Source organism: Rhinatrema bivittatum, chromosome 4 (genome assembly GCF_901001135.1).
Source record: "Rhinatrema bivittatum chromosome 4, aRhiBiv1.1, whole genome shotgun sequence".
NCBI lineage: Eukaryota > Metazoa > Chordata > Amphibia > Gymnophiona > Rhinatrematidae > Rhinatrema > Rhinatrema bivittatum.
In genome coordinates, this window is record NC_042618.1 from 196597828 (window position 1) to 196613465 (window position 15638).

Sequence of the window (15638 nt, forward strand, 5' to 3'; positions counted from 1 at the left end):
TAGCAGGTAAGAACCGATTTTCCTTTCCCTGTATGTACCCGGATCAGTCCTGACTCCTGGGATGTACCAAAGCTTCCCTATATGGGGTGTGACCTACAGAGTCCCGCTTGGAGCACACTCTCGCCAAACCCCCTTGCCTCTGGGGCTTGGACATCCAGACGGTAGTGCCTGACAAATGTGTGCAAAGATTTCCAAGCAATCACACGACAGACCTCTTGCAGTGAAACTTGCTGACACTTGGAGGCTGCCTGAAACAGAGTAGAATGTGCCCGAAGACTGGATGAAACCGGCTAACCCTACGCAATGTATGCAGAGCTGAAGCCTCCTTCAACCAGCAAGAAATTGTGGCCCTAGAAGCCTTCTGCCCCCATCTGGGCCATTCTACAGCACAAAAAGATGATCAGACAGGCGGAAACTGTTGTTACATAACAGGGCCCGCTTCATATCCAATCTTCACAATTCCTTGGACAGAGGAATGGAGGAATCCAAACCTGGAAAGGAAGGCAGCTCCATAGACTGATTCACATGAAAGGAGGAAACCACCTTAGGCAGGAAAGAGGGAACCGTTCTCAAAGGCACCCCTGAATCAAAAATCCGTAAGAAGGGCTCCCCTGCACGACAAAGCCTGAAGCTCCGACACCTATTGAGCAGAAGATATGGCCACAAGAAAAATCACATTTAATGTCAGATCCTTTAACGTCGCCCACTTCAACGGCTCAAATGGGGGAACACACATAACCCTCAGAACAACATTAAGGTTCCAAGATGGAAAAGGATTCCGGATGGGTGGATGCAAGTGCTTCAATCCCCGAAGGAAATGTGCCACATCTGGGTGCGCTGCTAAGAAGACTCCTCGCACCTTACCATGCAAGCTACCTAGAGCTGCTACCTGTACTTGCAGTGAATTAAAGGACAACCCTTTGCTGAGACCATCCTGCAAAAGCGTCAAAACATCCGACACCAAGGCGCGGACAAGCTGAACCTCTTGCACTGTAGACCAAGACTCAAAAGCTCCCAACGCCAAGGAGGTAGAGGTCTCCCTGGACTGCAAGAGGGTAGTGATCACTGCTTCTGAATAGCCCTTATTCCTAAAAACGCTCCCTCTCAAAAGCTAGGCTGCTAGACAAAAGCGATCTGCCCCTTCGAAACAAACGGGGCCTTGATGCAGGAGATTTGGCAGGAGGTGAAATTGCAGGAGTCCGTCCTCTGCCAGATTGACCAGTTCCGCGAATCATGGCCGCCTTGGCTACTCCAGAGCTATGAGAACAACATTGCCCGGATGAACCTCGATACAATGAAACACTGACGATTAGCAGCCACGGCAAAAAGACGTACAGAAGCACCTCCGACGATCAAGGCAGGACTAGGGCATCCACCCCTTCTGCCCCTGGTTCTCGACGCCAACTGAAGAACCGTGGGGCCTTGGCATTGCGGAAGGTTGCCATTAAATCCATGCACGGCCGGGTCCACCGGTGGCAAATAAGGAGAAATGCCTCCTCCAACAACTCCCACTCCCTGGGATCGAGTTGGTGATGACTCAGGAAATCTGCCTGAACGTTGTCGAGGCCTGCGATGTGGGAGGCTGCAATCCGCTCCAGATGCACTTCCGCCCAGCTGATCAGCTCCCGGGCTTCCAACGCAAGGTTTATGTAGGCTACTGTTGTCGCATTATCTGACAGAATCCTCTCAGATCTCCCCCTCACCAGAAGGAGGAAGAGCCTGCAAAATCAGACGCACCGCTCTGGTCTCCAGCAGGCTGATCAACCATGAGGCTTCCCGCTCCGACTACTGGCCCTGCACGGATCGCTCCTGACAGACCGCTCCCCAACTGGAGAGGGTGGCATCCGAAGTTACCACTATCAAAGTGGGGGATCTCCAAGTCTGTCACTTGGCGCAACTTGTCCAGGAGAAGCCACCAAGAAAGGCTGGAGCACGCAGACTGTGAGAGGAAGCGGTAGCTGAAATCGCTCTGAGACTGGATTCCATCGGGATAGTAAAGCGGACTGTAGAGGTCTCATATAAGCAAAGGCCCATGGAACCAACTCCAAGGTGGACGCCATTGACCCGAGGACCTGTAAGTAATCCCATAATATGGGCAAACGTTTGCCCAACAGCGCGTGAACTTGTGCTTGCAATTTGGCAATGCGCCGCTCAGGGAGAAAGACCTTGCCCACTCGCGTGTCAAAAAGCATCCCCAGGAACTCTAAGGTTTGGGCGGGAACAAGGTGACTTTTGGCGAGATTGACTATCCAACCCAAGGACCTCAGGAGCTGGAGGACTCAATCCACCACTGTCCAACAGAGGGACTCCGACTTCGCTTGAATCAGCCAGTCGTCCAAGTAAGGATGAACCAAAATACCTTCCTCCGGAGCGCTGCAGCCACCATGACCATCACCTTGATAAAGGTCCTGGGCACTGTTGCTAGCCCGAAAGGAAGGGCGCAAAACTGAAAATGCTCCCCCAGAATCATGAACCTCAGGCACTTCTGGTGGTCAGGACAGATTCCTATGTGTAGGTATGCTTTCGTTAAGTCCAGCGATTCTAGGAATTCCCCCTTGTGGACCGAAGCAATGATGGAATGAAGAGTTTCCATACAGAACCGAGGGACCCCAAGAGCTTTTTTGACCTTTTTCAAGTTGAGTATGGGCCGGAACATGCCTTCCTTCTTGATCACTATGAAGTAAATGGAGTAACAATCTGCCCCTCGCTCCTCTGAGGGCACAGGGACAACGGCCCCTAGCTCGCAGAGGCGCCGGACGGCGTCTTGCACAGCCAATCTTTTTCACTCGTACAAACACAAGGAGACCAGAAAACAATCCTTGAGAGGCTAAGCAAATTCTAAGGTGTAGCCTTGACCTATTATGCTTAGGACCCACTGGTCAGACGTGATTTTGGCCCACTCCTCGTAAAAAAGAGCCAACTGGCCCCCTATGACCGGAACTGGGGAATGTGCCAGCCTCACTTCATTGAGAAGATTTGGGTCCATCCGATCCCTGGGAGGAACCGTCTCTGCCAGGACGTCGGCCATGAAAGAACTGGCCCCAGGATTGCTGCCTGCCCGAGACCTGTCTTGAAGAAGACCCTGACGATCTGGAGGCACAAAACTTCCGATTTCCTCGGAACCGAGACCCAGCTGGAAAGGAGCTCTTTGATTTAGGCTTATCCTCCAGCAACTTATGTACCTTGTTCTCCCCCAGGGATTTAATCATGTCCTCCAAGTCCTTGCCAAAAAGCAAATTGTCCTTAAAAGGAAAGGAATCCAGCTGCGCCTTAGACGAAACATTGGCTGACCAGTTCCTCAACCAGAGGAGCCTTTGAGCGGAGACTGCTGATATCATGCACCTGGTGGTAGAGGTTCTGAGCAGATCGTACAGCGCATCCACGCTGTACACCACCATCGCTTCCAGATTCTTAGCCTGCAAAGCCTCCGAAGCAGAGAAGGACTTATCCGCCAGCAACTGCTGAACCCAGCAGAGCCCGGTTCTCAACATAAAGCTTCTACACATAGCCGCCCGCGCTCCAAGAGCCAAGACCTCGAAGATCCTCTTGAGCTGCGCCTCGAACTTCCTATCCCGAAGATCCTTAAGCGCTGTAGCTCCGGTCACCGGAATGGTCGTCTTCTTCGTAACTGCTGACACCGCAGCATCCACCTTGGGAACCATAAGGACGTCCAGGGGCTTCCTCTGGCAATGGGTATAACTTGTCCATTGCCCTGCTGACCTTCAGGCCTATATCTAAAGTGTCACACTCCCTGAACAAGGAACTGTCCAACAAATGGAAAGACCTAGTTGGACCATGGAGTCACAACATAACCAGGTCCACTTCACCCAGCACCGTACTCTCCTGGGTGTTCTCTATGCCCAGCTCCTCGAGAACTGCGGGAATAAGAGGGGCCAATTCTTCCTTCCGGAAGAAGCTTACCACCTTAGGGTCATCCCCCTCTACCATCGAAGACCCCGACAAAGGCTGATCCGGATCCTGGTTGGCCTGATCAGGGTCTGTTGCCTGAGAGTCCGCCCCCTGAGGCTCCCCTGGCCCCGCTTTAGAAGAAGAATCCCCCACCAACTGAGATGCTAATGACCTCAGAGGACGGTTAGTTCTGGTGGCCCCCTCCTTAAGGGTCCTAGGCTTCTTCAGGGCCGAGAACCCCCCTTTCCAGGGGTCCTGTGGAACTTGGCCGCCTTGGGAAGGGAAAATTTGACCAAATGCCTTTTTGCTGCCTTCCTGACTTTAAAAGTCTTATGCAGCAATAAAAGAAAATTGAAGATAAATGAAGAGGAGTCAGAGAGCCCCCCCCCCCCCGGGCCCTCCGACGAGGACAGCTGATCTGCAGCATTTTCACCGCCGCCCCCCCCCCCCCCCCCGAGGCTCCTGCATGCGGGGACAAGGGGGAGGGGAGGAAAATCATCCTTCTCCTCGACTTGAGCGGTTGTTGCGAAGGCAGCCAAAATGGCCTCCTTTCCCGCGCTCAGTGGGAACGGGTCCGCTAAGCCCTTCTGTGCCGGAGCAAGCCCCCCAGACTCCCAGCGAGCCTTTGATCGGGACCCCGGAGCCATTACCAAGGTGCCCCCCCCCCCGGGAGGTTACAGAGAACAAAGGCTGCCGCACAAAAAACGCGCGTGCGTTCCCACATGTGGCTCAGGCCCCCACCACCTGGCTCTGCATAGACTAGTCCCAGTATACACTGCCGCACTCAAAAGTAATAGTAGATACACTATATGGATTAATTATTTCTCAGAATTTGTTTGTAGAATTTACGCAACATAATTGTGAGGCAATGCTAAACCTGAAACAGTCAATACTGCCTATGTCAAACAAATTCACATTAACAGCAAAGCCATACACAGAAGATAATCCATAGCATTATTCTTCAGAAATGGTGGACTTCCTGCCGTACACAGGTTTTGGGGGGAGATCCAAACAGAGAGAAAAAAATGCCATAAAAATGATATCTTGCCGACTCTTCCTCTTTGTTTACTGGGCTATTGGGAAGGTGTTCACAACTGCTCTAGGAACAAACAGCCTGCAAACACAATAGCCCAGTTTTGGAAAGCGACCCCTTAGAACTGCACATGGGTGGGAACAGCTACATGAAAATGTACTAATTAAAAAAATAACTTAAGCCCTTTATGAAAAAATATATGAGCATGATAAAGTTTGGAACAAATATTGGACAAATAGCATAATCTATAACCATGAAATATAGTTTTATATGTATGACTGAATGTATAAGAAATTTTGTGTTGCTTATGGAGTTTTAAAAAATGCACAAACTAAGATTGTAAGCTGATAAAGGGAGAAGATTACGTCTTGCTAAACAGACTTTTTAGGCATTACATGGTTAGTAGACAGAAGCTTGGGGGACAGGGAGAGTACCTGATAGCAGAGTTGGTGTTACGATCATCCTCCTCATCTTCATCATCATAGTCATCCTCATCATCAGAGTACTGCTGGTGTGGTGGAAGAGGGACCCGGGATCTACCCACTCCTGCTGCCAAGTCCTCTTCCTCCTGCAGACCCCAAAAGCAGATTCTGGTGGGTCAGCTGTCAAGTAGCTCAGAAAAGCGAGATGGAGCTTTTACAGCTTTATCTTTATGGACAGCTAACTCAAGTTAGTACAGTCTCAAAACTCAATGCCAAGGCAAGACTCACATGTTTCTAAACTAAAAATGACAGCAGATACAGATTGCTAAGCCCATCCAAGTCCACTCACCCTGATGGCAACCTGCCTGATGGAATTAGAAAAAAATAAAATCAATAGATGTTGCTTTTGTTCAGTCATCCCCAGGTATGTCTAAAGATCCTTTCAGCTTTCCTGAGCTAGCAAGACTAAGAGGCAGGGCTCCCAGAATCTAAAAGGCTTCATTTCTAGGTGCTTTATAATCAACTGTTTTAGCAGTTTAGAATTTGCTCTTCCCACCCCTTCACCATAGATCCAACTACCACTCTGTGTGCAAGCTAAGAAATCACAGGAAGGACTGCATGTGCTCAGGCAGAAACCTTCTTATTGCTAAAAATGCTGTAGTCTGTTTCATTAACGCTTGATATCAATGCCTATCATTCAAGGACATGCGCCATGCTGTGTGTTACGAGAACTGGAAATGCCATACACAAACCTGGCCATAGCTGTTCTGAGTTATCAGAGATAGACGCTATTTGGATTCTACATGAGCCGGCTGGTTCAAAGACAGAGCAGAAGTCCCTTACAAAACGTCCGGATGTGTAGCTAAGTGGACTCCATTCACTTTGCCTCTGAAACAGGAGAGAGCCGCAACCTGAACCTTCAAGGAGTTGAGGGTCAGCCCTTTGTTTAGACAGTCCTGTAAGAATTCCAAACAAATGTGCCCCTGGCGCAGGAGATTTGGTAACAGACGAAATCTCAGAGGGCCTTCTACCACTAGGTTGAGTAGATCCGCAAACCACAGATGCCTTAGGCATTCTTGAGCTACCAGCACCACCACGCCGGATGAACTTCTACGCGACTAACGCTTTGCCGACCAATGGCCAAGGCGGAAACACGTCCAACAGGAAGTCCACCAGCCAGGAGAGGACTAAGGCATCTACTCCCTCCGTTCCTGCCTCCCGGCATCAACTGAAGAACCGCGGGGCTTTGGGATTGTGGAACGTCGCCATCAAGTCCACCCTCGGCCTAGTCCACTTGTCGCATATGAGGTGAAAAGCATCGTTGGAGAGCTCCCACTCTCCGGGATCCAGTTGGTGTCAGCTGAGGAAATCTACTTGAACATTGTCTACCCCGGCAATATGAGAGGCTGCTATCCTATCGAGGTGCAGCTCCTCCCAGCTGATCAACTCCCAGGCTTCCCGTGCCACCGGTTGACTTTTGGTTCCTCCCTGGTGATTTATGTAGGCTACCGATGTAGCATTGTCCGACAGGATTCTGACCGAACTCCCCCGCACCAATGGAAGAAGAGCCTGCAAGGTCAATCGAACAGCCCTGGTATCTAACTTGTTGACTGACCACAAGGACTCCCTGACTGACCACTGACCCTGCACCACTCTCCCCTGACAAAACACTCCCCGACCAGAGAAGCTGGCATCGGTGGTGACCACTGTCCAAGAGGGGATTTCCAAGTCCACACCCCGGCGCAAGTTGTCTGGGAAGAGCCACCAAGCGAGGCTAGAACATGCAGATTCCGTAAGAGGAAATGGAAGCTGAAATTGTTCGGAAACTGGATCCCAAAGGGAGAATAAGGCTGACTGAAGAGGTCGCATATGAGCAAATGCCCACAGGACTCGCTCCAGAATGGAAGCCATCGAACCGAAGACCTACAAGTAATCCCAGACCCTGGGAAGACTCTTGACTAGCAATTCCTGTACTTGAGCCTGCAGCTTGGCAATCCACTCTTCAGTAAAGAAAACCTTGCCAAAGCGAGTGTTGAACAGCGCACCCAAAAACTCCAAGGACTGGGAGGGAACTAGATGACTCTTGGCCAGATTGACACTGGATAACAAATTTTCACAAAAGTCATGTTACGGAAATGAAATTAGTCAATTCTTATACATTTCCATGTGCTAAACACGAATGTGACTGTGAAAATGCAAAATTGGCTCTAGTTTTTTTGTAATATGCAATAATATAATTACATCTTGAATTGTATGCCAATAGTAAGAGACCTACGGTTAATACCGTTTGAAAAATGAAGTCATAGACTACGTCTTAGATTTCTTTGCTTGTCTCTTGTACACCTGTTCGGGAGCATCTCTGCGGAGTGTCCAGCAGTAGTCAGCCAGCATATTTCAAATGCTCACCCTTTCTGATTGGGCTTCATATAGTACACTGCTGACGTCAGCTTACTCAGCAGCAGCATGGCAGCAGAACTGCATTGCATCAGAAAATGATGTAATAAACTCTGGATGATGTGTGCATGATGGTATGATGCAATATTACATCATTCTAGGCTTATTTACAGTCCTACTGGATAAATTTACATGACTAAACATAGAAAGTGAACTATATTAAACATCTTCAAAACGAGAGCCAATAAAAACTTTTCATGGTCATAGTCGTGTTCAGCACATCAAGATACTACAGAGTAGGACCTTTTTAGGTCAGTAACACTTTCATTGTTGCACAGTGATCCAACCCAACGACCTCAAGAGATGAAGGACCCGGTGCACTGCCATCTAACAGAGAGCCTCCGACATCACTCGAATCAGTCAGTTGTTCCAGTTAAGGATAAACCAAGACACTTTCCTTCCAGAGCCCTGCTGCCATGACAACCATCACTTTGGTGAAGACCCTGGGCACTGTAGCGAGCCTGAAAGGAAGAGCGCAGAATTGAAAATGATTGCCCAGGATTGCGAACCTCAGGTACTTCTGGTGATCGGGTCGAATGCAGATATGCAAGTACGCCTCGATCAGGTCCAGCGAAGTTAGGAATTCCCCTTTGTGGACCGACGCAATCACCGACCAAGAGTTTCCATTCGAAACTGAGGCACTTGGAGAGACCGTTTGACTTTCTTTGATTGACTTAAGTGTGTGTGTGTAATGTTTGCATGAACGGTTTATTGAAAAGAAAATGCCATGAAAGTACAATTTTAGCTTTTCATTTTAACTAATTTAGGGCCTGAAGCCTTTTTTCCCTATTTTGTCTAAGGAAAAAAAGCTTAGTAAATCAGGGCCTTATTAACCTCTGGACAGTCCACTTACAGATATTTCAAGACTACTCTATATAATAATGTATACAGTCAACATTTTAAGGAGTAGTCTCATGTGTGCCCTCGCCCACGGCACTACCTGCAGTATGGACGCTAAAATGCCGAGGACCTGGAGTTCGCTCCATACCTGGGGCGCATTCTGTTCGTCAATCAGCGCACTTGGCACATCAGCTTCCTTATCCTCGAGGGAGGGAGGAAGACTGTCTTGCGTGGTATTTGGATTTTCAGAAGGCGTTTGACAAATTCCCTCATGAGAGGCTTCTAAGAAAACTAAAAAGGTCATGGGATAGGAGGTGATGTCCTTTTGTGGATTACAAACTGGTTAAAAGACAGGAAACAGAGCATAGGATTAAATGGTCAATTTTCTCAGTGGGAAAAGGTAAAGAGTGGAATGCCTCAGGGATCTGTACTTGGACCGGTGCTTTTCAATATATATATATATATATATATATATAAATGATTTGGAAAGGAGTACTACGAGTGGGGTTATCAAATTTGTGGATGATACAAAATTATTCAAAGTAGTTAAATCACAAGCGAATTGTGATACGTTACAGGAGGACCTTGCAAGACTGGAAGATTGGGCATCCAAATGGCAGATGAAATTTAATGTGGACAAGTGCAAGGTGTTGCATATAGGGAAAAATAACCCTTGCTGTAGTTATACGATGTTAGGTTCCATATTAGGAGCTACCACCCAGGAAAAAGATCTAGGCATCATAGTGGATAATACTTTAAAATCGTCGGCTCAGTGTGCTACAGCAGTCAAAAAAAGCAAACAAAATGTTAAGAATTATTAGGAAGGGAATGGTTAATAAAATGGAAAATGTCATAATGCTTCCGTATCGCTCCATGGTGAGACTGCACCTTGAATACTGTGTACAATTCTGGTCGCCACATCTCAAAAAAGATATAGTTGCGATGGAGAAGGTACAGAGAAGGGTGACCAAAATGATAAAGGGGGTGGAACAGCTCCCCTATGAGGAAAGGCTAAAGAAGTTAGGGCTGTTCAGCTTGGAGAAGAGATGGCTGAGGGGGGATATGACAGAGGTCTTTAAGATCATGAGAGGTCTTTAACAAGTAGATGTAAATCGGTTATTTACACTTTCGGATAATAGAAGGACTAAGGGGCATTCCATGAAGTTAGCAAGTAGCACATTTAAGACAAAATGGAGAAAATTCTTTTTCACTCAATGCACAATTAAGCTCTGGAATTTGTTGCCAGAGGATGTGATTAGTGCAGTTAGTGTAGCTGGGTTCAAAAAAGGTTTGGATAAGTTCTTCGAGAAGAAGTCCATTAACTGCTATTAATCAAGTTTACTTAGGGAATAGCCACTGCTATTAACTGCATCAGAAGCATGGGATCTTCTTGGTGTTTGGGTAATTGCCAGGTTCTTGTGGCCTGGTTTGGCCTCTGTTGGAAACAGGATGCTGGGCTTGATGGACCCTTGGTCTGACCCAGCATGGCAATTTCTTATGTTCTTATGGTGTCGAACCAGACTCTCAGGTACTCCAAGGACTGGGAGGGCTTGAGACTGCTCTTGTCCATGTTCATGACCTAACCAAGTTCCTGGAGTAGGGACATGTCCCTGCTGGTCGCCTGGAGGCTCTCGTCCGACGACTTTGCCCAGCTCAGCCAGTCGTCTAAGTAAGGGTGTACCAGGACTCCTTCTTTCCTTAGCGCCGCCGCTATGACTATCATAATTTTGGAGAACGTTCAGGGGGCGGTTGTCAGTCCGAAAGGCAAAGCCCGGAACTAATAATGGCGGCCGAGTATCGTAAAGTGCAGAAAACTCTGGTGGTGCTGATGGTAGGCCTCAGAGGTCCAGGGACGTTAAGAACTCTCCTGGCTGAACGGCCATAATGACAGAGTGAAGAGAGTTTCCATGTGGAAGTGGGTTACCCGCAGATGACTGTTGATGCTCTTGAGGTCCAAGATGAGGCGAAATGACCCCTCTTTCTTGGGTATGTTGAAATAGATGGAATAATGCCCCGTATTTTCCTGGGATGTGGGCACCGGGGTTATAGCCCTCAAACTGAGGAGCCTTAGTAGCATGGATTCCACTGCCAGTCGTTTGTGCTGGGAGTGGCAAGACGACATCATGAATTTGTCCCGAGGGATGCTGCAAACTTCTAGGGCATATCCTTTTTGTATGATGTCCAGAACCCAATTGTCAGACATGATCTCGACCCACCTCTGATAGAAGAGGGATAGCTGCCCTCTATCCCCTCGTCCCGTGGATGAGTTGGCCCAGCTTCCTTGTACAGTTCAGGCCGAACCGGAGCCTGAACCAGTTCCCCTTTTTGGTTGTCGGATCCAAAAGAGCTGAGACCTTCCAGAAGATAGAGATGTCTGGAATGGCGGGTTTCTGTAGGGCCAGAATCACTGGGAGCCCCTAGCCTGAACCCTCCTGGGTGAGGGGCCCTGTGACCGTCTCTTCCTATCTTCTGGTAGCCGAGGCACCGGAGATTCTCCCCATTTACTGGTAAGCTTTTCCATATCGCTTCCGAATAGAAGGGATCCCTTAAAGGGCATCTTTGTGCTGTTTGCCTTAGAGGTCGCATCCGCTGACCAGTTTCGCAGCCATAGCTGTTTTCTGGCCGCCACCACTGAGGCTAGTCCTCTGGCCGAGATGCGCACTAAGTGAGAGCTCTCATCTGCTAGGAAGGCCGCGGCAAGTTCCATTGCCTCCCTGGTAGGAACCCCAGAATTATCAGCCTCTCTCGAGAGAAGTAGACATGAATGGGCCACCAGGGCACAACAGGAGGCAATCTGCAGTATCATTGTTGTCGCGTCAAAGGCTTGCTTAAGGATAGACTCCAACCTCCTGTCGTGTGCATCCTTCAAGGCCGCTCCTCCCTCAACTGGGATAGTTGCCCACTTCGAGACGGTGCAGACAGAGAGTCTACTTTCGGGAAGTGCAGGCGTTCCTTGGCCGCCGGGTTCAGCGAGTACAGGGCCTCTAAGGCTTGACCTCCTTTAAAACTGGCTTCCAGGGCATCCCACTCCAGGTCAATCAACTCCTGGATGGCTTCCAGTATTGGAAAATAGTAAGAAGATTTCCGTAGAGACACCAAGATGGGGTTCCTTTTTGGTTCCGACTTAGAGTCCGCGCCGGACACTCCCAGAGTCTTCAGGGTCTGGGAGACTAGGGCCGGCAATTCATCTCTGTGGAAGACCCATACCACACTGGCAGTACTTGAAGTCAGGCGGTTTGGGGGCCATGTTAGCACTGAAAAGTGCTGTTTGGGTTTTCTGAGTGAGGCAAAAAAACTTAAGGAGACGTCGAGAGAAGAACTCCCTGTGCAAATGGCAGCACGGAAGAAACAGACTGAGGAGAAGATGGCCAATCTCACGGAAAGACACACACAACTGCACAGAACAAGGTTCTGTGATCGCTAAGAGAAGCTCTACCTCAGGGCTGCCAGAGGACATCCCAGACAGCTGGCTAATTCAGCCCCGCTATCAATGGGAAAATACTTATTCCAGTTAGGAACAAGGATGCCTTTGGGATCCTACCGAGTACTTGTGATACAGACTGGCCACTGCTGGAGACACGATGCTGGCCTTGATGGACCTAGTATGGTGTTTCTTATGTAAATGAAATTTGTAATAAGAAGTAGAATAAGACATGCTGAATGAATCCCCTGGGAAGGATATACACAAATTGTGTGGCATATGTCATAGGAGCAGAGTGTACTACAACAGGAGCGCTGCCAGGGGAATCCAGGCCACTCACCTGCATTGGGGATTTGGCATAGTTATGGTTATCCAGGAAGGCAGGCAAACGTTGGACGATGGGGCTGGGTGCTGGCGGAGTCCCATTAATGCTACCCATGGAAGGCTTGCCAACAAGTTTCCCTTTGTTTGCAAGGCTGGGTGTTGCAGTAGGACGGCACTGACTGGAGGATTCTTCAACACCATCTGAAACTGATAGCCATGTGACTTTTAGTAACATTGCCTCGCATCAGCTCCCCTTGCTCTTCTTTTACCACTATCATTTATTGCTACAACAACAGTAATGTTTTTACAATTAAATTTGGCTTGGTAAGGGATCAACACTTTTGATTTATTAGTTAGAGGCAAGAAACTCCAATCTGGCCTGATTTAACTTTTATGATTATGGAGCATGCCTTTCTCAAAAGTTTTTAGTAATGTCTTTTGCACACCAAATCACCTTCCTCCTCCGTTCCCAACCCCCCCAAGGAGGTCCTTACTACATAAACAGTGCTTTATCTGCAATCTGGTTTTCCAAAACATGAACTGGACTACAATTACCAAAATGCAACAGGGTGGGAATTCAACAAACCCCCGACTGTGTTTCCCGAGTCATTCTCCCAATACACAGTCATTCTGCTTTTGTTGCCCTGTCTTTTCCCCCTCTGGAGACAGTCTCAGTACCACCTACCACTCTCTCCACTTTGTCCCCCCTCCCCCTGTATCTCTGGGTGCTCTCTGTCTCACCATGGCTTTACGGCCCTGTACTTGTGGGTGCAGTCTTTGTACTGTGCGCCCTCCCCCCCAAGTCCCTGTGGATGCTATCTCTGCCTCTCTCCATCCCTGTGCTGGACCCTGAGTGCTATCTGTCCCCATACCTGTGAGCGATGTCTCTGTGGCTGCCTGCGTTTTGCTAGCCTCTGAAGGTGGAGAAGCCTTGACGGGTTTTGAATCTTCAGAGGGCTGCAGCTCTTGAGACTTTTGTGTCTGAATCAGTTCCGGCTGTGTTACTCGAATCAACTGCACAAAGAAATTAATTATTAGCAGAGAACTGTTATACTCTATGATTAGCAGAGAGCAGAAATACTATATGTGGTAAATCATGCAAAGCCCCGAGATAGTGAACCCCCTCTGAAAACCTCTGATCATCTAACGCAATGAAATAAATCACGCACATATACACTCGAGTATGACAAGACCTCAGGTCTTTTCAATTGCAGTCCCTGCCCTCTGTAATACATCGCTGGAATAGCTGAGGCTATAGAAAGAGTATTTGACATTTAGGAAGAAATTAAGTTCTCTTTTTTATTCGTGCCTATGGGACCCCTTAAATGTGAAATATTCAGATTTTGTTTCTGAGGTTGTGATATTTTATTCTGTTGCAGATTGATATCTTAATTTTTATATACTTGATGTGTTTTAATTCATTTGTTTGTCCTATTATTATGGATGGTGTTACATACCCCCTAGGGAGCATGGAATTTGGACCTGCATGTCAAAAATGTTTTAAATAAATAAGCAGTATTTATTTATATTTAGTTCATGCCTCTTCATTGGTAGCTCAAGGCACGTTACATTCAGGTTCAACAGGTATTTCCCTGTCCTAGAGGGCTTACAATCTAAAGCTTTAATATCATTCTGCGTCTATGGGAAAAATGCTTAGTAATCGAGGCCCTAAGTTTGTACAGAAGGCAACTGAGGCTGAAGCGACTTGCCCAAAGTCATAAGAAACATCAATGGGATTTGAACCTTCTCAGCCCACTGTGCTAACCATTGGGCTACTCCTCCCTGAATTCACTTTTCACTTCATGAGCAGGGGAGAGGGCTACATTGCCAGGTGGCAATCGGCACCAACAGGCTTATTTACTAAAGGTTTTCTCCCATTTAGTGTATATGGGAAAATGTTCAGTAAATAAAGCCCTAAGATCTTAAAAGGCAAGGACATCCTTACAATATTACATGATTAACACTTTCTGAACCTGCCATTAACCTGAACCTGCCATTATTCTTCTTCTTCCTTGGCAGACCTATGGCTCAGTGGCAGAGCAGCCAAGCAGAAGATTCTCAGTTCAATCTCCAGATCAACTGGGGGATGCTACGGAGGCGGAGTTCATAGCTCACAGGGCAAGAGGGCAGAGGGTGAGAAGGGAGGGAGTCAAGGTCATGGTTAAGGGTTACATCTAGTGGTTGCATTCAGGACCCATGTTTGCAGGGTTCTGGGTCGCTGGCCCAGGACTGTTGCTACAATGACCAGAATAGATATGGATGGATAAGAGAGAGAATAAAAATAAGGGGAAAACTCCCCTAACAGTTGTGAATGAAGGTTCAGGATACCAAATCCCAGCCCTGATGCTTCAGAGTTGGAAGTACAAAGGAGCAGGAGGCAAGCAAGTTTTCTTAATATAAATGGAGTTGTATGTAGATCGCAGGATGAATTAACCATGACACGAGTGACGTCATCCAATGGCACCAAATGGGCCCCTCTATCTAGCTCAGTAAAGTTTTACTACTGAGCAAGCATGCAAGTTCCCACGCAAGTGCTGCCTCGTGAGCCTCTCAGTTGAGTTTAGCTTTAGCTCAGTAGTTGACTCCAGGGAGGCGAGCAGGTATTAAGCATTGCTAATTCATCCGGCTTTCTACTGAAAACCTAGTTTAAGGTAAGCAAACTTATCTTCCCCATTGACAAATAGGGCTGAATTAGCCATGACACATAGGGAGTCCCAAGAGAAGGACTGCATAGCAGAGCATTCACTGAAAGAGCAACCCAGACTCCCTGTGGAGCATGGACCACTGGGTAAACAGGCTGCACAAAACTGCTTGTTCAAAGTTACTGTCACTTCTCGAGAGACTGGCCAGCCAGTAATGGGACATGAAGGTATGAACAGATGACTAAGTTGCAGCTTTGCAATAATTTCACTGGACATGGTTCTTTGGAGATCCATTGAGGTAGCTATAGGTCTTACTTGAGCTGTGATTTGAAGGCCAGCCAGAGCATAACAATGTGCAATACACTATGCTAGCCAGTTCAACAACCTGAGTTTGGAAACAGCTACTCCTAGTCTGTTAGGATTGTAGGAGACGAAAACTTAAGATGCCTGATGATGTGATTGAGTTCTCTTTTAACAGTCCAGTAAAAAGAGGGCCTTCTCCCCTTCATGCACGTGAGGTATCAGAAAGAACATGGATAAAACAATGATTTGATTCAAATGAAATGCAGAAACCACTTTTGGCAGAAACTTAG

The 15638-nt window shown here is 47.8% G+C and overlaps 1 protein-coding gene across 1 annotated transcript in view; it reads right to left on the reverse strand.

The window, feature by feature from the left end:
• Nucleotides 1-15638, reverse strand: part of BAP1 (BRCA1 associated protein 1) — an 83641-nt gene that overhangs the window by 31326 nt on the left and 36677 nt on the right. The window contains exons 10-12 of the mRNA XM_029599499.1: nucleotides 13276-13417; nucleotides 12420-12610; nucleotides 5377-5510 (exon numbers count right to left, since the gene is read on the reverse strand). Of these exons, the coding sequence (XP_029455359.1) occupies nucleotides 5377-5510; nucleotides 12420-12610; nucleotides 13276-13417 (467 nt within the window). The remainder of the gene's footprint in view (nucleotides 1-5376; nucleotides 5511-12419; nucleotides 12611-13275; nucleotides 13418-15638) is intronic.